Below are 24,151 nucleotides of genomic sequence, written 5' to 3'. Positions count from 1 at the left end.
TTCCCCCACAATTCTATCACAAGAATAAAAATTACTAAAAGAACTCAACTGTCTTTTTATATGTTTTTTTATTGACCGATAAAAGTCTTGTTTATATATACTAGTTTACTGGATCTTAGAAAAGATGCAGATGTTCTAGATACACCACTGATTTCCAATAAAGAAAGTTCAGGCCTGGCTGCATCCACCTAAATATCAAAAGAACTGCAATAAAAGAAAATAACTTGCCATCATAAAACAAAGGAAGTAGAAGGTTTCAATGGCTTCCTGTCGAGAAAGACCTGTTTGAAGTGTAGGGTAGCAAGCCATTAGCTCAATTTAACCCAGAGACCTGAAACATGCTATTCACCAGCTGGGAACACAAAGACAACATATTTAACAAGTCAGAAGTCAATCAACAGAAGATTATATGAATACCATTAAACACTGGAAAATATGTGTCATATAATATCTCTCCACATTGAGAGCTATTCACTAAAATGCATAGGATTGGTATACACATATTTTAGAGCGTATGGCAATGATGTCGTTGTAAATAAAAGTTCTATTACAGCAAATCTGATCTCTAGATTAAACTTCCTCCTTTCTTATTCTGTTAAGCAGAAAACTGTTAGATTCCTTCATTATTTGATCTTCACTCCCACAACACACAAAACAAACAGGAAACTACTGCTTCAAGAATACAATAAAAACGGAATGCACCTATTTGCACACCTTTGTGTTAAAAGCACTTCTGTATTAACACTAAATAATAACCCATGACAGCTGTTTATTTCAGTGGCATTCTAGAGCATATGCAGAGGATGTATGTGTCTATCTTCTACCTCCAGCCATTAGACTATGTTATCCCTTTCTCCGCCAGGCATATATCATTAACATAAGTCTTTATAAACTTTTTCCTATCCCACCCATCTTCATAGGACTTGAGCAGTTCATAAATATGAAATAGTTTAGTCACACAATAACCCTACAAGTTACAGAAATACTAGTGTCCCATATTACAAATAAGGAATTTGAGGCAGAGAGAAAGGAAAATATCGAGGTTATGAAAGCTGTTTCTATAGCTCACCTTTGCCTTCCCTTTAATATGTGTTGGCAGCATCAAGCACTAGGCTAATGTACTCCTAACATTTAAACTGACCTAACTACATCACTGAGACTGTGAAAGTTTTCTGCTGGAATGAATTCTTCCATAGACCAAACTACCATCTTTCTAGGAGGTGTATTTTTACTACAGCGACTGAAAAAAAATCCCTTCTATTGCTGTGTTTATATATCCGTGGTATAACAGCGGCTACACTGAGATCTGCCTTCCTGGAAATATAACTTTTTCCAAATAAAATGTATGTGGTTAATTTCCGTTAAAACTTGTTGGTGTCTGAACGTTACTTAGACTTTTGCACCTTGTGAACTACAGAGGTATAGGCCAAGTCTGAGAGGGAGGGGGGGAGAGAGAAATTTAATAATTCGGGGACGGGATGAGACTGATAGTCTCTAGCTTACTTGGACTGCGGCTATGACCAAAAACATATGCAAGAGGCTCAGTGTAACTGGTGATCACTGCGCAGAGGCGCTCAAAACACGCAGCGGAGCAAACAGCAAAAGGAGGTCTCAGGAACCAGACCTTCAGCAGAACAACTCCCACACCCGCCACAGCGCATTCGCGCCGCGAGCCGGTGGCTGTTGGGCCGCTCCGCCAGCCGCAGCCACGAAGTTAAAGCGGACGGGGGGCGGCGGAGACACGCTCGGTTTCGAGAGACTCTGCGGCTCTCACCGCCCGGCCCGACACCTCTCGCGGATGCGCTACCCGAGCCCCGGCGGGCTCGGCCGGGCCGGGCGATGCTGCGGCCGGTCGGCGCGGCCTCTGCGAGGCCGGGGCGGGGCGGCTGCACCCATACCCCTCGCCCGCCTCCCCGGCGCGGTCAGGGCGGCCGCGCTCCCAGCCGCCTTCTTACCCGGGCGCGATGACCTGTCCGGGCCGCGCACACAGCTCGCGCACCACCCCGGGCCGCTCCGCCTTCACTCGGCGCTCGGCGGCCGCTCGCGGGGGCCGGGCGCCGGGGCCCTGGGCCGGGGGGGTGGTGGCGCGGCCGGGCGGCGGGAGGGGCGCGCACAGCGCCAGCAGCGACCCGATCTTCACCGCCGCTCCCGCGGACACCTTCCACTCCAGCAGCCGCAGCGCCCGCGGGCCCGGCACCCGGATCTCGGTCACCGCCGTCCCGGGGCCCTCGGCGGCCCCTGCTCCTTCCGTCTCCTCCATGGCTCCTCCGGCCGCGGCGGCTCGTCCCGGCCCTAGGCCGCCGAGGGGAAGGTCGCTATGGTAACGCTCGCGCCACTAACTCAATAATAGCCTCGAACGCTGAGCTGTTATTTTCTCATTCTCCCCCCCCCTCCCCTTCTCAAAAAAAAAAAAATTAAACAGTCACGAGCCGCGCCGACTGGGCGCGAGGTCACGGCCCCGATACGCACGCGCAGGGCGCGCCCAACGCACACGCCTGTCCGGGCTTAAAGAGACAGTAACGCAGAACTCGCTCCCAGGAGCCAGCGAAGGAAAGACACAACGCGCATTGACTCTTCCCGCTCCAGGGAGAGAAAGGGACAGCCACGCCCCCCAGGCCCACACTTCCGGCACCTTGTGCTGACCTCACAGTCAACACTCAACAGCGAGCGCGTGCTCCCCTTCCGGAACCCAATAGGTGCTCTAACCACCTGAGCTCCGCGCACGCGCAGACAATCCCGGCACACAGTGCGGGACCAAAGAACTACTCTTCCCGGCAGGCGAAGACCTTCCCAACACGTCAGGAACTACAACTCCCAGCATGCGTTGCTCCGAGCCCGTCCCCTCGCATTAAAGTTGCTGGGGCGAGCCCGAGCGACGGGTCCTTAAGGGAAGGCGCGTTGCATGCTGGGCTCTGTAGTTTGCAGCGGGGAAGGAGGACGCCGCGATTCCCCTGCAGCCCAACGTGGGTGGGTGCTGCACGCTAAGTGCGGCTGGTGGGACGCGAACGGGCGCCCCTCTGCACCGCTCTGCCGATGTGTGCGGCCACCCAGGGCTTAATGCTGGGGCGTGGGCTACCCTTGGAACTTAGGTTCAGTTTGACTCCACCTGTCAGGAGCGTGAAACCCCCGCTCCGAGCTGGGTTGTTAACCTGACCGAAGTCCCCGTGGAGACAGCGCTTGGTTGATAGAGGAATTCTCCTATTGACCTGGCGCCCAGCTCTGGGACAAGTGGATTTTTTTTTCAGGGTAGCGCCAGAAGTGGCGTCTACAATCGCCCCAGCTGTGTGGCATGTGTTCAGTGTAGACAAGCCCTCTAGTCTACACCGCCCTGGCCTGTCAATCTAGGAACGTAAAGGCATCTTCAGATGTGTGAACAATCTAGCGGAAGTCGACATACTTAGATCTACTTACTGCAGTATCTTCACTGCGGTAAACCCGCTGCAGCTGACGCTTGCCCATCAATTGGCTTTGTGATTCTTGATCTGATAGAGAGGACTTGGCAATGTGGCACCTTAAAAGCTAACAGATTTATTTGGGCATAAATTTTCGTGAATAAAAAGTACAGATGCATTTGGTGATCTGGACTAAGGTCATGCATTAACTCTGTTAGTCTTTAAGGTGCCAAAGGACTCCTGGTTTTAGCAGATACAAACATATCCCTCGGAGACTTGTTTGCCACATCCTGTTATATAAGATTTTACAGCTTAGGTCCTTGGAAATTCTAGTTGCAGCTCCCTCTTGTGGGTGAAAAGCTGTCTTGCATAATGTTCCCTTTGTCACGTTTGTTTAGGACAGTAAATCTCAGTAACACCTTGTGGTTCTATGATAAAACTTGAGAACACAACAAATATTAAAACAGAACTTGACTGTGTTTATGCAATGACATTTGATGATGTAGTTGTGGAGAGTTAAAGTCTTTAAGATTTACCATTAACTTTATGAGGTTTGATGTCTTTTTGTGTGCAATTACTTTTCATGGTGCCAGGAAAGGCTAATGTGTTTGTAATGTCATTCTTATTGATTTTGATAGTCCTTTCATGGTGCTGGATGGCATGTTCTAGTGGTCCCACTGCTGTCATGTGTCTGTTAGGTAGTGAATTCAGTGTATTCTAATTATAATTCCAACACTCCAGTCATCTGAAGAAGTGGGCTATGCCCATGAAAGCTCATGATGCCATCTACGTGTTTTGTTAGTCTATAAAGTGCTGCCATACTATTTGTTGTTTTTAAGTTTATCCAATTATAACGGTTAGAAGGATCTTGCCTTTCTCCTCACCTCATATCAGGTTTCCTCTAGCTATAGGAAACTGTATTGGACAGATTAATTTACTGTTCCAATGATATGTATGTTCATCAACCACAATAATATGGGAATGGATGTTTATCTATTTCCACACATGTTGCCTGTTTTCATCTGCAGAATCTGGTTTAAGGAAATAATCACACACTGAACCGTTTCTTCACATTGTAGCTCTGGAAAGGCTCTGGCCTAGTTTTAGCTTTGTTTCTCTGAGTTGTGACTCCTTCCATTACTTCAGGACATAATACACATTGACTTTAAGTACCAATGTGCATGTGCACCTGGATATTAAAGCTTCTAGAGAGCAGCTGCTGGTCATGCCATCAGTGGGGGTATTTCTTCATTTTAGGATAACTTGCCACTTGTTTTCCATATTCTTTAAAGCTGTGTCTACACTGCAAAAGCCTCTTGCGCAAAAACAGAGCCTCATTAATTATGCAAATGAGATGTGGTGATATTCCATGCTTCAGTTCATTTGCATATTTTTTGCACCAAACGGCAGTGTAGACACAGCCTAAGAGAATTTTTGCAATTTTGATGGTTGATTCAGTTTTGCCATTGAACTGACTGTTGTAATGTAGAGAACATAAGAACGGCCATACTGGGTAAGACCAAATGTCCATCTAGCCCCATATCCTGTCTGCCAACAGTGGCCTATACCAGATGCCCCAAAGGGAGGGATCATAACAGGTAATCCTCATGTGATCCCTCCCCTGTCCCTCCTCCAGAGAAACAGAGGCTAGAGGAGCTTGTAATGTGGTTAAATATCCAATCTTTAGCAAATTCCTTGCTGGTGAATCGTGGTCCATTATCAGAGATAATACAATCCAGTATGCCATTCCTACTAAAGTTTTCTGTTGCTTTTTCTCTATTGTTGCTGCAGTAGAGTTTGATAGTTCATCTAGCTCCGAAAAGTCAAGATCAGTAGTCAGCAGTGCTGAGGTCCATAGTCACCTTGCTCCAGGATCAGTGAGGAATGCTACATATCTTCAAAGTTGCCTTTTGTTGACTTGCTTGGAAATCTGCACATGCATTGCAGTCCCTTATCAAGTCATAAGAACGGCCGTACTGAGTCAGACCAAAGGTCCATCTAGCCCAGTATCCTGTCTACCGACAGTGGCCAACACCAGGTGCCCTAGAGAGGGTGGACCGAAGACAATGATCAAGTGATTTGTCTCCTGCCATCCCTCTCCAGCCTCTGACAAACAGAGGCCAAGGACACCATTTTATCCCCTGGCTAATAGCCTTTTATGGACCTACCCTCCATGAAATTATCTAGCTTCTCTTTAAACTCTATTATAGTCCTAGCCTTCACAGCCTCTTCTGGCAAGGAGTTCCACAGGTTGACTACACGCTGTAGTCACTTAAGGTTACAAAGGCTAGTGTGTGTCCTCTTCACATTGAGGGAGTGGCAGACAAATTTCTGACCAGGACAGGACAAGTATAGTCCTGAGTATAAAGCTGGGGCCATGGGAGATTTGCTGGTGCCTTTTTCTTTGTGTGCATCTACACTGCACTGTTATTTTGAGATAACTAGCATTATTTTGAAATAACAACATAAGCATCTATACAGCCATTCTGTTATGTCGAAATAATTTTGAAATAACGGACGGCTTATTCTGAGATCTGTGAACCTCATTCTATGAGGAATAACGCCTATTCTGAAATAGCTATTTTGAAAAAAGGCATATGTAGATGCTCCACTGCTGATATTTTGAAATAACCCCTCACCAGGGCCATTCTAAGTTATTCCTCCCCCGTGCCTCCTGGGGCTCTAAATGGAGATAGCACATTTACATTAGGGAAGCCTACCTCAGACTAATTTTGAGGCTTCCCTGCAGTGTAGACATAATAGCTTATTTCAAAATAGCCGTGCAGTGTAGACGTCCTCTTAGTGATTTGTGAGTGCATCAGGGAGCATTCATGCAATTAAGTTGGGCAAGAGGCTCCACATGCTGTCATGGGGTCTGTCTACAAAGCAAAGTTATTTTGGGATACCAGAGGTATTCTGAAATAGTTGCCCCATGTCTTTGAAATGTGTCTGCTATATTGAAATATAGTGGGCATGCTATTTCGCCATCATTCTACGAGGAGTAAGGAGTGGCCCAAAATAGTGCTTTATTTCAAAATCCGTAGATAGCGCCAAATGATGAAATTAGCTATTCCGAAATAAGTACGCAATTTGCGCAGCTTATTTCGAGTTTTGGATGCTGTGTAGACTCACCCATACTGAGTGACAATAGCCCCTGTTGGGGGTTGCTGCTTGTTGCTAGCAAAGTATTTTGAGAGAGAGCCCAACCTGGAGTGTTCAGGGGGCACAACTGTACTCCTATTCCAGGTTGTAGCCCAGGGATCCCATCACAATCCTACATCTCTAGCTTTTCATAGAACCACTTCTATACAGTACCAGAATGGTTGTGGTGTATTTGGGATAGGGTCTCTTTTCTTAAGGCTCTAGGTATTTGGTTGCCTTTGAGTACATTGTCCTTCACACTGAATTCATCACAAGAATGCCAATATTCAAAAATGCCTTGAGAGCCTTGTGTGTGTCTAGCAATCCTGTTAAAATAACAGCTGTCAGAAACCGTAGTTCTTTATTCTGTAGTGTATGCTCAGGGACTTTCTACAGTCCTAGCTGAGAAATATGAATGTAGCTGGCTTGATTAATACGTAGTTTCTTTTTGTGTTTGTGTTTCCCTTAATTAGGTTAAGGATTTTTTGTTCGCTTGTATCTTACTTCCAGAGCTTCTCAGGGGACGAAATCTTCCATATACATTTTGGTTCCTATACAGGTAGGATGTATAGCATACATCTAAGTGGTAATGTTGTAGTTTAATAGCATACATTGGAGGTGTTTAAGTGCTGATAGCAGTAATTTCTTGAAAATGACTTCATGTGGCTTATGATCATTTCAATATGTATGGATTTTTGACCTGATATGTGCTAATTATTTTTTTCACAGGCAAGTAGTATTGCTAGACATTTTCTTTCAACTTGAGCATATTGTCATTCTGTCAGAGATAAGGACTTTCATGCAAAGACTTATTGTGTTTTTTGCACAACTGCTCAGAGTCCAGTTTCACTGGCATTACACTATATAGTTACTCAGGGCTACTCACCTTTGGAAGCCCCGGGGCTACAACAATACTCACAGTACATGCCAAGGGCCACAACTTAAGTGTGGTTGCATATAAATGCAAATATGTATGCAAATAGCTTCTTTCAGACTGAGGAGCATGAATACAAAGATTAGCTTTAAGCCGTGGCACCGTACTCAAACGTGGCCAGGAGTGAGCCAATCAGCACCTCTCAGGCTCTGCCTACAAAGCTAAGCAGCCAGCACTTCCCACAATGTCCCGGTGTTCCCGGCACCTCCTCCCTGGGAGCTAGAAACACCGACACCCTGTACCTGTCTGTTCCAGCCAGCCCATCTGCTTGAGTCTTTCAGTGCTCACCCCGCCTAGGAGATGCCTCGCCATTGTGGAGTGTGTTCAAAGCTTCCCACCCGCGGAGCACGTATCAAGCCCCGTGGAAATTCAAACCACACTGTGGGCCACAAACAAACGGGTCATGGGCCGCATGCGACCTGCAGGCCGCATATTGAATAGCCCTGTAGTAACTGTTTCTTTCACATCATAATATTTTAGCACAAAGTTGTGGTGCACTTAAATGTATTTGAGGACTGCATGTTGCTGGTGTAGCCAAGTCCACACTGCACGTGTATGCTGTAAGTGTCTAAGAGGCTCACATACCCCTGAGAAACAAGGAAGAATTTTGGCCAGTTTCTTTACAAATCCTAGTAGTCGTTGCAGGAACTGGTGTTTGAAGGGTTGGGCATTTGCTGTATTGGTCTCACCTTTTCTGAATCTGGTCACAAATCTTGTGAAGTCAGCAGGCATCCCATGTGTGGTATCTCTGTAAGTTGCAGTTTCAACATCTCTTTGTTGAGTTTTAGGGAAGCTATAACAAATGGTGTACTTTCTGCAGTGCAGAAGAAACCCAGTTCCCACTGGCCTTTCATGTAAATAACAGAGTTTGGGAAATATAAATTATGAAATACTGTTTGGTATTTTCTTATTTAGACATTCAAAGCTCAATTCTTTATTCAAGCAGCCCTCATGGAAGGTTGTGTTTGTGATACATGGCAGCATTTCCCACAGACATAAAGCATCCGGTCGGAGAGTGGTTGTGCTGCTGAAAAGTTTCAGGGAGCTCTGTCATCCCCAGCTGTAGGCAGCATGGGCCTTAGGCTAGGGGGAAGGGAGGACAGCCACAGGTCTCATGGGGGTGTGGGGTGGTTTTGGTAACTCCTGTGGGAAAAGGAGGGACAGTTGGACAAGCCGAGGCTGTCTTGGTTTTACTTTAGATATACGGTCATCCTACAGATGCATAAGGAAGTAGTGGATAAGGCTGAATATTCTCTCATTTTCTTCGGCCCAAGGACTGAAGGATCATGCTGTCATCTTCCTCAGGCTGAACCCCTCCTGACTTCAATAGGAATTTTGATTGTTTGAGAAATACAGGATTTGGCCATGAATGCACTTGTGTATATATTCCCAGTATGGGACCTGATTCTGCAAGCATGGAAATGAGTAACTTTATTCATGTGAGTAGTACTATTGAAGGTTATTTACCTATGTAAGTTTCATACATTTGAGCCCATATTTTGTTAGATGTGTAGTTTTAACAGAGATTTTTATGTAATACCCTGATTGTTTTTGAAAACATTAATGTTTCTGAGTCTGAACAAAAATAAGAGTTATATAGAATTTTAACATTAATATTTTTCTATGTATATTTTAAAAACCCTGATAGTAAAATCCATCTACATTTTGATTCCAGAATTATTCAAAGATAAATAACTCAGCATAGGCCATCATTAGCAATATTTACCTTTTTAAATGGTAATATTAAAAAATACTGAAGACTAACTACTGAAGGTTAACGATCCTTTAAATCCAGTGAACTGTATATTTAAATAAGTGTATATGATCATCAGTGGAACTTATAACTTCATCATTTGAGCACTTCACATAGAATAATTAGTTTATCATACCACACCTGTGAGAGAGAGAAGTTTAATTACTCTGTTTTACTGATGGGAAATAGAGGCATTGAGGGATTAAGGTTAAAAGATTCAAAGTGTCCCCTGACTTTGCATACTCAATTTTAAATATCCAAGGTGACTCAAGCTGGACAGCCAAAAAATGTATGTGCCATTAACTAGTGGACACTTCTGAAAATCTGAATGCAAATGAAGGTCACACAGAAAGCCTGTGACAGAGTTGGGAAATAACAGAGTTCTAGTCCAGAATGCCTGATTCCTCAATTAGGTGCTTAACGTTGAGCATGTGTTTAAATCCCTTTTAGATTCTCTTTGAAATTCTGTACCAATTAAATCATTTTCACTCTGACTCTTAAAACTGAAAATTGGTATGAGTGAAGTGCAAATCCAATATGAATCTGCTTTTAAAAGGTCAGATTAGATCCAAATAGCCAAATGATCATGAGAAACCAGGATCAACAAAATAGAATTCCATTGCATAGGTTTGCTGAAACAAAGTTTTTCTCATCATTTGTTAAGTTTATTTAAGAAAATCAAAATAATTTCTATATATAAACAACCTCTCTGTGGAACTTCTAGCTCTTCATTTGAATGTTCTGCCACTATTGCTCAGACTGTTTTTCATAATTAACAAGGAATGGAAATATTATTTCCTGTTTCAAACATAGAACATATTTGTGACTGTGTTCACTGTCAAAATATCTGGCACTTGATCATGACTGATTAGAATAAGAAACATAAAAATATGTTAGTTTCCCATAAGATGGGACTCTGGTTGTCAGCCTCACCACCTAAGGCTGGCAGCCCAAACCTTGCTGCCTGGGTCAGTTAATGCAATCTGCCTGACACTGAACATATTTGTGTTGAATTTTTCAGCCAAAAATGTTCAGCCATTAAATAAAGAACGAGGGAAGGAAATATGTCGTTTTGCCCATGTTCAAAATCTTCTGTTTCCTTCTCTTTCAAGTGCTTTTGCAACCTGCCCCCTCCTCCTCTTCTCCCCCCCCCCCCCCCCCCCCCCCCCCCCCCTTCCAAGCAAGAACTGGGAATTTGATAGGAGTGTGGTCTTTCTGTCAGGGATGTGCCCTTTGCCCAAATTTGGCCTCGTTAGAAGTTGGGCTTCTTTAGAAAGGGGGGAGTTATTCATTTCATTTTTGGGGTTTCTTTTTATCACTATTAGGGTTTTATGTAGAGGTCCAAATCATTTAGATTTTCCACATTTTTCTTTTTCTATATACAGCAATGAGTAATGTATGTTATATTCGTTACTCATTACAGCAGTGTATAATATAATGAATAATCTCTTTTAATATTCCAAAGTGCTCTTTAACATAGTACAGTTTTAAACAATACTATGTCAAAGTGCACTAGAGAACAGTTAGGCTTACCAATAGGGTCTACATGGACCAATTAATGTGCAACATATTAGTGAACTTTAGAAATTATTTCCCCATAGCTACTCTGTATAGACAAGCCCTTAGAGTCAAGTAACCATTTCCAGTGTTTTCCTAGAGTTTATTGCATTAACACCTATTTCTTTTTTCTTTGTTTTTGCATTGCGGGAACATGTACAAGGGGGCCAAATTAAAGCAGGGAAACCTGAATTCTGGCATTTCTAACTTTTGAGTGCTTGATTTTACAATCTTAATAATGTTTTTCTAGCATAACTTGTGTGTATGTAGTATAGCTATATCATTGAAAGAAGATGTGGTCATTCGTTTGTTTGTATACAACACCTTTAAAATGTACAGGAGTCTTGCCTGACTGTTGCTGAGGTAGCTAGGAAGCAACTGGCAGTTGGTTTTTCAGGTTAGATGCAGACTATTACACAGTGAAACTCTTTTCTTCCTCTCACACGCTCCATCCCTCAGACTTTAGGGGTTCATTGGTTTTAATCGGAAATAAAAGTTAATCAAGACGGAAATATCCATATATTGCTCTTTGCATCTGAGAAATCAAAACCTATACAAATAATGAGAATAAAAGAATTCACTCGACTGTACTCTGAGACTCCAGGCCCCAGTGCAGAAGAACTTCTAGGGTTGTGCTGGCCTCAAGAGTCCGACTCCTGTCTCTCATTCTACTGTGTGTTTAATTGTTGCCTCCCATTCCCTTTTTCTTCCTCTCTCATTTCAGTATGGTTCCCTCCCTGCCTCTCATTGTGTACTAGAGAGCACAAAGTGCCAATGCAGTTGTACATGGGCAGGATGCACAGACCTGTTCTTCATGTTTGTGATCCTCTCCCTCTCTCTTCAGATGTTCTTGTTTCTGCTCAAGGGATTATAAAAGGGCTCCCATGAAGAGACAGGTTGTTGAGACCAATAAGCTAAAAGAGAAGGAAACACATATAACCAGGGAGCAAGAGAACAGTTCAGGAAATTTCCTTGGGTTTAGCAGTAAGACAAACTAGAGCACGGTGGAGTGCCATTCAAAATCCCTCTATCCCATGGGGGAAAGGGAAAGAGCTCACCACAATGTCCTCTGGATCTGCTGCAAGTGCGGAGTCGTGACCCAAGAACAGCTCTTGATTCAGGCAGTAATTTGTTCGGTTTTCACCCGTAGCAACAATCCTGATTAGGCAACCTTTTGTCTAAAGAGGTCACTTACAGCAGGGGTGGCCAACCTAAACCTGAGAAGGAGCCAGAATTTACCAATGCACGTTGCCAAAGAGAAACAGTTCTATGTCACCAGCCCTAATCATCTCCCCAACACCGCTCTCAGCATATCCTGCCCACTGGCAGCCCCACCAATCAGTGCCTTTTCCTCCTGCCCACTGGGATCAGCTCTTTCTCAGTTGGAGACACTGGAGGGGGGAAGCATGGGAGTGACAGGCTCGGTGGAGAGGGTAGGAAGTGGCAGGATCCTAAGGAGAAAGGGTGGAGGGGGACAGTGCCTAGGGCAAACCTGGGAGTTGAACACTGAGCACCCTCCAGTCCAGAGGAAAGTTGGCACCTGTAAATCCAGCCCTGGATTTGGTACCAATGTAAGGAGCCGCATATTAGCCACCCCTGACATACAGTATCCCAAAACCCAATGAGTATTATTCCACATTAGATCATCTCCATTAAACAAGTAATTTGTCAGATTGACTTCTGTTATAAGGGGCTACTGCAGTGTCTGGATGCATTTGAGAAAATTGCAGAGCCATGTGATAAATTAATTTATCATGAATATTTGACTGCCTCACCTGATCTTTTCATATTACTTCCTTTCCATCAATATTTATTTTAACATTGCAAAGCATAAGCCACTCTAACCCACTGCCAGTTTTAAAAAGTGAACTTAATACAAAAAGGTTTCCTCTTTGCACCATCAAAAGATTCACACCTTCCTGAGGGCTAGAGTTGACAAGATGCAGACCTTCATCAGTGACAGGGATTTGCAAGTGTAAAATTGTCATGGCTTTAAGTCTGATATGTCATGGCCCTGCTGGGCTTGAAATGTCAATGTTGGGTAAGGAAAGAAAAACCTCCCTCACTCTTCCTAATACTCTAATGCTTGCAAATTCCTGACCTCTGTAAAACTCAGCAGGGAAGCTTTTGCAACAATGCTAAGCATTTAAATGAGTATTTCACATGTCAAATAGTAATGAACTAGCTCAGCAACCTCTTGCCCACCCCCACCCTCTCTACACACACAACTGCATAAAAACAATTTTTTACTTTCTCTGCACCTGTATCTGTGCAAAGCTAAGGCAGCATCTCAGCTGGAAGATTACAAGTTGAATCCTAAATAATAATAATTATTGTTTCTAGTTATTTTGAATTCAGTGACAAAGACCTTTACAAAATAATTGCACTGATCAATCCCAAATAAGGTGCAAGGGAAAATCCCTGAGTTGTTGTGTGATGAGAACATTGGGAGGGAAATCTGTACAACTGTTCTGTTCAGCAAGTGTAATTCTGAGGAATATGCTGTGTTAAAATGCTTGACTCTGTGTCTGGTAATAGCAGATGGTTTACATTAAAAAGCAGATGTTTTCCCCAGTCTTCAGTTAGAAAAAGACATCAGAATTAACCACACCCACTTATTTAACTGCTAACATGAACAAAGGCGAATGCTGTAGATATCAGTTTCGTAGGACTGCTGCTGGTAAAGCATTGGGCTGGTAGATACAGTCCTCTGAGCAAATAAGGTTTTCAAATGATAAGTGTGTGAAGGCTTTGAAGGAATTTTAAAATACAGAATTGGTTTCTGAGAATGTAAAAAAGAAACTCCACTGTTAACTTATTTTAGCTTCTATCTCATTAAATTGACTTCCTCTTCCCTTGAAATAAAACACACCTCACCCCGATTTAGGCACTTTATCCTTCAAGAATCTTGAAGTGTATTAAATGGTGTCTGTGTTTCTGTTCAGATTGGGTGACTTCCACTGCATAGATCTGTCATAGCACATTTCAATTGCACTGATACCTTACTGTAGTGATTCTAGGGAAATTGCAGAGGGCTAAGTGCAGAAATGCTTAATGACTAGCTACATTTAAGCATATGAACACAGCATTAGGTTGTCCAAAAGACACTGTTCTCTTAGTAGCATTACCTCACCTGCATTGCACATATCAAGCCAATTTAACTCCCTCCTGGCATGATTCACCTAGGAAGGGCAAACGGTAACATTGCCACATGCTTTGCCTTGGGACTTTTTCAAGGGGGAGATAGGTTTAATCTCAGCAAGCTGCTCCACACAATCTGCTCTTGAGGGCGATTCAAAGGAGATGTGAATGATCCCCCAACCCCACTCTAACCACACTTCTTATGCAGCTTACATTATCTGATACTGAAGCTGAACTGGCTGACTCTGAGCCTCCAGCAGAGGTGAAGTTGCAGATGCTTTCCACTGTTGCAATTCCTCCCTTGCTTCTCCTTAGCCATAGACTCTGCCAAGGTTTGTGCCAATTTTACAGGTGCAGAGTCTGCACTCATTCAGTTCCCTTGTATAAATAAAATGTACATTTGAGACTCAATCCAGATCTCACTTAAGTCAACAGAAGCTTTGGTATTGCCGCAGGGAGAACGAACAAACTCTTACGCTGTTTCTAGACTACATCCCTCTGTCGGCAGAGGGATGTAAATGAGGCACTTCGAAAGTGCAAATAAAGCAGGGATTTAAATATGCCATGCTTCATTTGCATAGTCACGTCATGGTGCTTTTTCGAAAAAGCTCCGTTTCCAAAGTAAAACCGTGATCTAGATGTGGTTCTTTCAAAAACGACAGGCTTTTTCTAAAGATCCTGTAAACCTCATTTTTTGAGGTTTGAGGTATACAGGATCTTTCGCAAAAGCCTGCCATTTTCAAAAGAACCGTGTCTAGACCGTGGTTTTACTGTCAAAATGGTGCTTTTTCGAAAAAACATCATGATGTGATTATGCAAATGAAGCACAGGATATTTAAATCCTCGCTTCATTTGCACTTTCTAAGTGCCTCATTTACATCCCTCTGTCGGCAGAGGGATGTAGTCTAGACACAGCGTCAATAAATAATAGTAATAAATATTATAGATGTGCCGCATCAGTGACTTAATTGAACTGCGTCAATTGCATAGCTTATTTTGAAATTGGGAACATCTACACGGCACTTATTTTGAAACAGGCCACTCTTCCTCTGACTTCCCTTACTCCTCATTCAATGAGGATTACAGAAGTAAGTAGTCCTCCAGCTTGACCGTATTTCAATATTATTTTGAAATAACTGCCCTCTGTGTAGACTCGGACTAAGTTATTTCGAAATAACGCTAGTTATTTCAAAACAATGTTGCTGTGTAGACGTACCCTATAAGAATCTTAATTTTTATTCTACCTCAGTATCAGTGTTTGAAAATGCAGCCTCCTTGCTGAGTTAGCGTGGTTTCTTTGCAAAATCACCCTTGGTGAAACTTTATGGACTTCGTGTGGAAGCATATCAGAGATTAGTTTAGCTTCTTTTTTATTTATTTCTTTTAAAAATACCTGAAAGCAAAATAGATAAAAAAGAAATGGATCCAAGAATAGTAGCATTTAAGGGTACGTCTACAATGCCCAACTATTTCGAAACAAGCTATTCCGGAATAGTTATTTTGAAATAGCACATCTACACTGCAGTGAAGCCTCAAAATTAGTCCAAGGCAGGCTTCCTGATGTAGACATGCTATCTCGATTTAGATCCCCAGAGGAAACTGGAGAGGAATAATTTAGAATGGCCCTGGTGAGGGGCTATTTTGAAATAGCAGCAGTGGAGCGTCTACACATGACTTATTTTGAAATAGCTATTTCAAAATAGGCATTATTCCTTATAGAATGAGGTTTACAGATTTCAGAATAAGCCATCTGTTATTTTGAAATTATTTCAAAATAACCGAATGGCTGTGTAGATGTTCACATTGTTATTTTGAAATAACGCTTGTTATCCCCAAATAATGGGGCAGTGTAGACACACCCTCTCCGATCCCAACTTGGCTTCGTGCACAGATGTAGCTGCATTAATGCAAATCCCTACTGTATATAAGGTGTAACAGTGTAAAAACTGACTTTTGCTAGTGCAGCTTACCTGTCTTAAAAAAGGTACAATTTATCTACACTGCATGAATGCATCTTCATGAATGTAGCTACAACTATATTCCCAGTGCAGGCAAGTCCTTAATGCCTGAGTTTGTAAATCCTTATGGGAGGAATTCTTGTTCATAAAAGCCTTTCATCGGGCTACTTGCATGAGACTCTTAGGATTTAGCATTAAGACTTTGAAGGTCAAATTTATTTGAGGTGGGTGACACAGCAGTTTTCCACTCTCCTTGGTAGGGTGGAGATGTATGACTCAGCATTTTCTCCTTCCTCAGTTTAGAGGGGAGACAGCTGCAGCTCATGATAGAAACTCCTTTGGCATCACTGGACAGTGTCTCTAAAATTCTTGACAAGTTCATTAGCCAAAAAAGGACATGTCTACAATAGTCTAAAATTCATTCAGTTTCACCAGTATTAGCAGTGCTAGCTAGCATCATGGTGAATACAAGACATCCCAGCTGAATACAAGACATCCTGCCAGCAGCCCACACCATTTGATGCACTGTCTTTAGTAGACCTGCTCTGAACAAATTAGATGACATGAGACATAGAAATGTCAGGCTTCAAAGGACTGTTTACCCTAATGCTCCTAACATTGCTAAACTAGTAGAAGACTTTTGGGAAATTATCCTGACATAGACGGAGCCAAAGAGCATAAGGGAAAGGTCCGGCATATCCTTTGCACCCACAGTTATGGATGTGTTGGTGAAGGAGCCAGAATGGTTGGGGGAAATTTCTACAGTCTGCTACCATGAGTTCCTCCTAACTACAATGCTTTAAAGAAATGAGCAGACCTTTCACAAAGTAAGATGCAATTAATCAGACAAAATACTTTACAGACCTCTGCCACAGGCCACTGGATAGACCGTATTTCTTTTAAATATGAAAAAGAAATGTTTGTGAACACACATTCAGGACTAGATGATGGCACTAGTGCAGCTGGATACCGAGGCTTACGTTATTATCTGTTCCCACAAGGTGGCACAAATAGACTTCTTTAAAAGTCTGCATATGGTACAGTATTTGTCTGTAGCTCCTTTGCACAAAATGCAGCAGAATGCTCAACAGAGAGGCATGAAGTTGCAAAATACTGGGTCTAATAATTCTTGTTTATACACAGAGAAAAAACAATGAAGAACAATGGCCAAAGCAAAAGAAAATAATGCTTAACTGGGAAAAAGTAAGCATACTGGTTATACTAGTCACAGTGAGGGATGACTAAAGAAACAAGTGAAATGAAAACATTCCTCATCCACTAATTTGAACAGGAAGATTTCAAGGTAAAATTTGAAGTGGTTCATAGGGTGTTTTGAGGTATGGACTCTTTTGGAAATCTTAGACATAGTACCTCAGAGGTACATGGACCACAAGTTGAAAAACACTGTCCTAGAGTGAGAAACCTGATGAAGGAGACCTGATGAAGGAAAGCACAAGGGATTAAAAGAAAGCGGTGCTGAGAATGGTGATATGAGAAGAGTATTTTCTTCAATTTCTTGTTCAGTAAAGAGACTGGTAACAGGATGGTCAAGTGAGGAATGGTCAGGTGAGGATTTTGCCTTTCAGAAAAAGGCTGATACCAGTATTTTTAAGTGGGATGGGGGATATGTGTATACCTACAGGAGTGACTAGAGATGACATACTAACTGCAGGATTAATATAGAATGTTCACAAGGTAGCAATGTAATATCCTGCAAACAATAGCTCGAGACCGTAAAGCTAGGAGTGTCTGACATGGTAGGAGTGAGTTTTTTCTAATCTAGCTTCATTATTAAGGAACCTATTATCATATATTCATACACTGAGAATGACAAGTTCTTCCTAAAATGGGATCTAAATTTTTCTTTTCTCTAATTTTAGCCATAAATTCAGTCTCCCACAGAATGCTGCTGGATGTTTTCCCACACCATTATTTGGGGAAAGCTTTTATGAAAAGATGAGTTTTGCATCATTCCCTGAACACAGCAAAACTTGGGCTTATCCTGATCTCTAATGATAGGCTGCTCTCTGTGGCTCAGGACCCTAAGTTGAGATCATCTTGCCTCTGTTTCTTGGCAGTTTTACTGAGATACTCTCAGTTACTACATGCCAGCAGCTCGTAGTTCCCGCAGAACAATGTAGACGGAGAGGCAGTTTCTGAGTTAACACAGTCCAAACTTATTACGTATTTTATAAGATCAGTACCTTGAAGGAGAAGTGGGGAGGAGTGGGCAAGCCAGTAGAGGGATTCTGTGTCAAACCTAGCTGTCAAGTACTTAGATAAATGTACGGTCTACATTTTTTAAAATGCTTTCATATCCCACAGCTTGAAAGAGAAAAGAATCTCCAAAGGTATAGTGCTCACCAAACTAACTACATTTTTCTGAAATAGTAAATTGTGGACTAAAGGCTTCAGACTAAAATCATATCTGAAATGTCAGAGCAAAAGTTAGAACTTTCCCAGGTCCAGCATTCAATTATGGACCAGAGATTCTAGTAAACATTCTACTTTTCTATTGAATATTTTGCAAATTAGCTGAATAACATCTCTTTTTCTCTCTTCCTCCTGCTGGCTGACTTATGGCTTTTTTTCCTTTTGGTTTGTTCCCTTTTTAAAAAATAATTATATTTAAAGCCCCATGTTGATTCATTGGAAAATAATCCAGTGAACAGGAATGTATGACATATTTACAAAACTGAATTCACATGACCATACCCTGCCCAAATTAACTAAACTCTCCTCAGGATGCAGAGAACATGTCTTCTATGGCTGGAAGGTGCATAGGTTTTAAGTGCTACTACAAAACCAGAGCTAAATGAGTAAAATACTACCCCCAGATTCTGCTCTCAGCAATGCTTAGTATAAAATCTGGAGTAATTTCAGTGAAGTCAGTAGAGTTACTCTGCATTTATACTGGCATAATTGAGAGCAGAATGTACTCCAGCCTCTACCAGGCACAATGAGATCAGAAATGTGCTAGGTTGTGTGCATGGGTGACACCAATAAGGTTTTAGTATAGTTTTTCTACACAGTGTGGGCAGAGACTTTTCTAAAATTGTCACAGATTTACAATTTTTTAAATATAAAATAATTCCCTTTCCACAATGGTCAGGCATATAGTGCTATAGAAGTTGATTTGTAACCATCATGCTTAAACCAGCAAGTTTTGATCCTTGCACAACAGTGTTAGGGTGGAGATTGCTTTTGAAGGTGTGTCAATACGTACGAAGCTGCAGTGGTGCAGTTGCACCAGTGTGACTGCCCCTGCAGTGCTCAGCGAAGACACTACCTATATACCAACAGAAGAGCTCTCCCATCATTAATAGGTGCTCCACACTCCCAAGAGGCAGTAGCTGTATCAATGGGAGAAGTGTTCTCATTGGCATAGCACTGAATTATGGAGTTAGAGGCTATGTCCACACAGCAGCATTATTTCAGAATAACATAAGTTATTCCGAAGTAACATACTGCGCGTCTACACAGTAAGCCTGTTATTTTGAAATAAATTCAAAATAACGAGCTTCTGACTTTGAGCCCTGTAACCCTCATTGTATGAGGAAATCAGGAGAAGAGTGCTCTATTTCAAAATAACTGCTGGGGAGACAGTGCCAAAAATCTAAATAAGCTATTTTGACTTAAGCTACACAATTAGCATAGGTCAAGTTGCATAGCTTACTTCAAGGTTAACCCTGCTGTGTAGACGTGCCCCTATTGACTTAAGATCCTAACATAAAGCAAGCCAGAGTATTAGAAAGCCTGTCCTTGTCCCTTCATACAAAGTTGAAGGTGTCACACCTTCGTTACACTTCCAGTCTAGTCTTCCAAGGAGTAAGAAATTGATTCCGTGATCACTAGTTCAGCACAGAGCTCTTTGTAACTTTGCCTCAAGGCCTCCAAAGCAGTCCAATGTTCACATTTTATAGAAAATAATCTACTGAGCTGGACAATATACTATCATTTTATCTTTCACCACAAGGTGGCAGTGTAAGATTTTAGTTTTCTGCCTCTGGATTTCTGTGGTGGGTCTACGTGTCTTGTGTGCATGTGGCAATGTAGTTAGACAGAAAATTAAAAACAGTGATGCTTTTTCCATTTTGAAAACAAAGATACAAAAGACTCCTCTCAAATACGGTTGGATTATAATATCCCTAATGGAACAGGGAAGCAGTGCTCCTTGTTGCTGCTGACTCTGAGATCCTGTCATGAAAAATCATGTCTCAGTAATGCATCTCAGTCCTGAGTTTAGCATCTCTGTGGACTATATAATTGTTCAGTTACAACTCTCACTGTATGAACTGGTTCTTAATGTAAGCAGAGACCTGAAATTACAGTGTAAGGACTGGATAGATCAATGTTTCTCAAAGTGAGCCGTGGGCCTGCTTTGGGAAAGCTATTAGTGGGCCTGCACCACTTTGTTTACCTAAATGGTCAGTAGCTACGGAGCTTCGTGGCTCCTGTTTTCTGTTTCCAGCCAAGGGGAGCTGCGGGAAGCGGCATGGCTATGGACCCAATGAACAGTGAAACAGAGCCAATAGGAGCTGTGAGACTCAGTGGCTATGGACTCTTTAGGTAAACGAAGACACACGGGCCCTCTAATGGCTTTCCCAAAGCAGGCTCACAGACCACTTTAAGAAACACTGATATAGACTGCAGCTACCAAGTGCTTTTTGAATTTGGGGGTTAGCTTCCAAAGTTACGTCCTCTGTTTAATGAGTAGGTTTAGAAAACTTTCTGCTCCAGGTTCTATTTATGTTGATTCTGAGATCCCCAGCTTGTGGGCAATTCGCATGGCTGGCTGCCCTGGAAGTTAAGGACCACAGTGGGCTGACAGAAAATGAAGCAGGAAGATTTTACAAGTTTCCTGGATTCCAAATGAACATTGTCAAATCCTTGCACAGAACATTTCATTAAAGATGAATCAGTGAATTTCAATACAAAACTGTTTTGTCAGAATTATTCTAACCTATTCTAGTTTTTCTTAAAGCCTAACTCCTGTGATTGTGCAAGAATCTCAACTTTCGTTTACAAAGAGCAAATTTTAGTCCTCAAATGGCTTTGAACAGCTTAAAAATGTGAACTTTCGAGTCTCAAAAATGAGAAGGCAAATGAAAAAGAATTCAATTTAAAAAAAAAAAAACTTCACTGTATAAAGCCAACAGCAGAAGTCAGATTTTTTTTCAGGTTTGAGTCATGATTTTTGAACTGTTAACATTAGCAACATTCTTCTGATGCATCACCCCAACAACAGAGGTCTGCTCAGACCTTAACTATGGTACCTCCCCTCCACCTTGGGTAAAAAAGCCCAATTTGGATTACACTCAAGACATAAGCATGGCTCATCTAATTACTCAGACTTTGGTTTGAGGCACATGGTTTGAGTTTTAATTACGATGTGAAGGGAATTCTTCTAGTGGTAGCTATTCATCAGTTTTGTTATTAGATTTTTTTTGTTTTTAAATTGATGTACAATGTGTTCAAAGATTCCAATTATTAAATTAAACCAACTGAAAGATTAAATAAATAAAATTTACAGCACAAGCAGCATTGCTGGCATATAACAGAGGCGACACAAAACACAAAGGCAGCACTTACTTCCCCCCTGTGAAGAGCAACTTCATTCTCTAGAGGGTCTCTAATGTCTGTGACATGGTCTCTGTTGCCTTCAGCTACAGCTTGCATGTAATGGGAAAGTATACTGCAGGACTTGAAAGGAGACAAATATATTTTATAGGACACAGGATACTGGATGCCAGTTAGACTGGGTATTGGGGAATTCAGCAAATATTAACAAAATTACTGGAATCTTGTATTTTCTCTCTGCAGAACAGCTGCAAATAAACTTCATTTGCATCTATAAAAAAGAAGAATTTTTCTTCCAGGCACCTCCCTCCGTTACCCTCCTGGCTATATAATAGTTGGGGTTATTTTCTTTCACAGACAAAAGAGAACTATGTATTCAGCCTGAATTAATTTTATTTTGGGTTATGGCATCCAGCTTAAAAGAACAAGAGTAAAAACTCTATGAGAGAGCACAGTGTGCATTTTCATCTGAAACAGACGGTGGTCTCAAAACAAAACAGTTGCTCTTTCTGTCAGAGGCAAAGGCCTTCAAAGATACAGTACTCCAAAAACAAACCACAATTTCCTAACTACATACACCACCTAGCTACATACTACCACATTTCATAGGTCAGTCTATACACTGCCATTGTTAATGAGTGAAGCTTCACAAAGCCTCTGTGAAACAGGAAAATATTTTGATCCCCATTATATTTCAGTAGTGCCCAGAAGCTCTTCTCAGTATTGGAGCTCCAATCTTCCTAGTATTGTACAAAGACATAGGGAGAGAGAGTTCCTTTCCCAAAGTTTTACCATCTAAAAGCAAAACCAGACAAAAGGAGAGGAAAGAAATATGACATGAGCCAAGTGACTACTGTGATGACAAACTCAGGGTTGCTATGTATTTGTTTTTCACCTTTGTGTTATTTCCATTTCAAAATGTTTTAGTTTGACTTTGTGGGAGTGCTTGGGGGTGGAGTTGGGAAGGGATTGCTGGAGTAAGAGCTGAGGGATATGGAGGTGAATGGGAGGAAGAAAAGGAACAGTGGAGAGCAAGAAACACAAAGCCCAGAGAGAGAGAAGCTGTCCAGCTGAGGTGTTGCAGTGGTGGGAGAGGGACATAAGAAAGGGCACTAACAATTATGCATGCATATATACACGGGCCACCCACAAACATGCACTCTCCATAGACCAAGTTCAGAACTGATTGAATCATGATATTAGGAGGCTATGATGTTCCTCCTGGTTGCTACGGAGAGGGGTTAATGTCCAAGGTTGGTCTTTCAGGATTCAGAGAGGGATCAGAGACACCTTGAAGGTACTTCCTTACTTACCCCTTGTGCTGGTTGCTTTGAGAACACCAAAAGAGTCTGGAAATTTCCAGATTCTGCCCCCTGTGAGCTTCTCCTAGCGGCTGCTAAAGTGGCCCTATGTGGAGGGAGGAGGAGAAACCACTGGATTTACTGCTCAGGTTGGAAAACTGAATGCAAACTGGTTCAGTGACATACATATGGAAGTCTGTAGCAGAACTGGAAAGAGGACCCAGATTTCCTGAGTCTGGATTCTCTGCTTTATCCACAAAACCATCTTTCCCACGTACTGTTCCTTACACTGCTAAACATACTGCTATGCAAAGCCATGATGAGGCTGAGTTAAGGGTGAGGTGGACATATGTCTCACATGTAGTAGTTCGATTCCTCTGCAAATTTATGGTTTACTGTTATTTTAGCACAGGCTTGTATGAATTCCCTGAATTCCCATAAAATGGTCTCCTACACCTCAGGCAGTAATTTAAGGAGTCATATGCCTGCTCTGTGCCTGAAAACTAGAAACAGAGTAGACAGACACAGAACAGGCATTTGAGAAGGAGACAGAAGCACTGGAAGGGTTTCATGAACCACTTTGGCAGAATTCAATCATTAGGCAAATGATTAAGGCTAAGGAAAGGGGGAGAGGGGAATGAATTGCTGTCCTAGTTGTACATGTGTTGTGGAGAGTGAACCATTAGAGCAGTTGTCACAATAAAGGGAGTAATAAAAAGATAAGATCTTAGCATTGCAATTAAAAGGGAAAAAAATAGCAGCAGGATCAGTTACTTTCACTCGACCATACCTGTGAGGCTAAGGAATTCTCTCCAAGCAAAACACAAATAATACCTCCTCCTTCCATTTTATCAAGTATTAACACAGTCCTCTAAAAGCAAAAGGCAGTAAGGAAACATTGGAATTTCTGTTGTAGGTTAGAACATTTTCTAGTTTATCACGTGAATCCCAGGAATGACTGGACTAACCCATCACTGCAGAGGAGGGAAAACAAGCTATTAGATTAGTATCAGGGCAAAGATCAGGTCCAGATTACTTTTCTGATGGAGTTGTGTAAGAAAGTAGAGAAGCAACTGTCAGCTTCACTTCCCACTCTCTCACCAGCTAAATCCTTTCAACATATGGTATACAACATACATAGCTTCAAGACCATTTCTGTGTGGCAGAGTCTGTTTTCACAGCAGTTTGCAAGGCAACAAACAATGGGGAAAATCTACAATTTAAATGACCTGGTGACAGCACATTGACCTCATTAAGTTTTGAGTAATGTACATACAAATGCAAGAGTTCTTAGAGCAAAAAAAGTTAGAATTGGTTTGTTTAGTCTCTTTCACATTGTAATTTATAAATTGCTCCATACTAATTAAAACGATGTTGATGTTGTAGAGCCCTGC

At 42.0% G+C, this 24,151-nt stretch overlaps 1 protein-coding gene and 1 long non-coding RNA gene across 3 annotated transcripts in view; one reads left to right on the top strand and one right to left on the bottom strand.

The window, feature by feature from the left end:
• The window catches only part of CTDP1 (CTD phosphatase 1), a 187,060-nt gene extending 184,647 nt beyond the window's left edge, over positions 1 to 2,413 (bottom strand). The window contains exon 1 of the mRNA XM_075921112.2: positions 1,956 to 2,413. Coding sequence (XP_075777227.2) covers positions 1,956 to 2,260 — 305 coding nt within the window. The 5' untranslated portion in view covers positions 2,261 to 2,413. The remainder of the gene's footprint in view (positions 1 to 1,955) is intronic.
• Positions 2,414 to 2,561: 148 nt separating this feature from the next.
• LOC112547574 (uncharacterized) lies at positions 2,562 to 9,791 on the top strand. 2 transcript variants are annotated; one of them, XR_012901604.2, is made up of 3 exons: positions 2,562 to 2,696; positions 7,007 to 7,092; positions 8,742 to 9,791. It is a non-coding gene; the product is annotated as an uncharacterized LOC112547574 (long non-coding RNA). The 2 variants fall into 2 exon arrangements; XR_012901603.2 differs by lacking the exon at positions 2,562 to 2,696 and adding an exon at positions 2,721 to 2,963.
• Positions 9,792 to 24,151: the final 14,360 nt, after the last annotated feature.

The sequence above is a fragment of the Pelodiscus sinensis genome, chromosome 2 (assembly GCF_052426305.1).
Source record: "Pelodiscus sinensis isolate ZL-2025 chromosome 2, ASM5242630v1, whole genome shotgun sequence".
Taxonomy (NCBI): Eukaryota; Metazoa; Chordata; order Testudines; family Trionychidae; genus Pelodiscus; species Pelodiscus sinensis.
The sequence above is the reverse complement of the archived record's forward strand: the minus strand, read 5'-3'. Positions and strand labels throughout refer to the sequence as shown.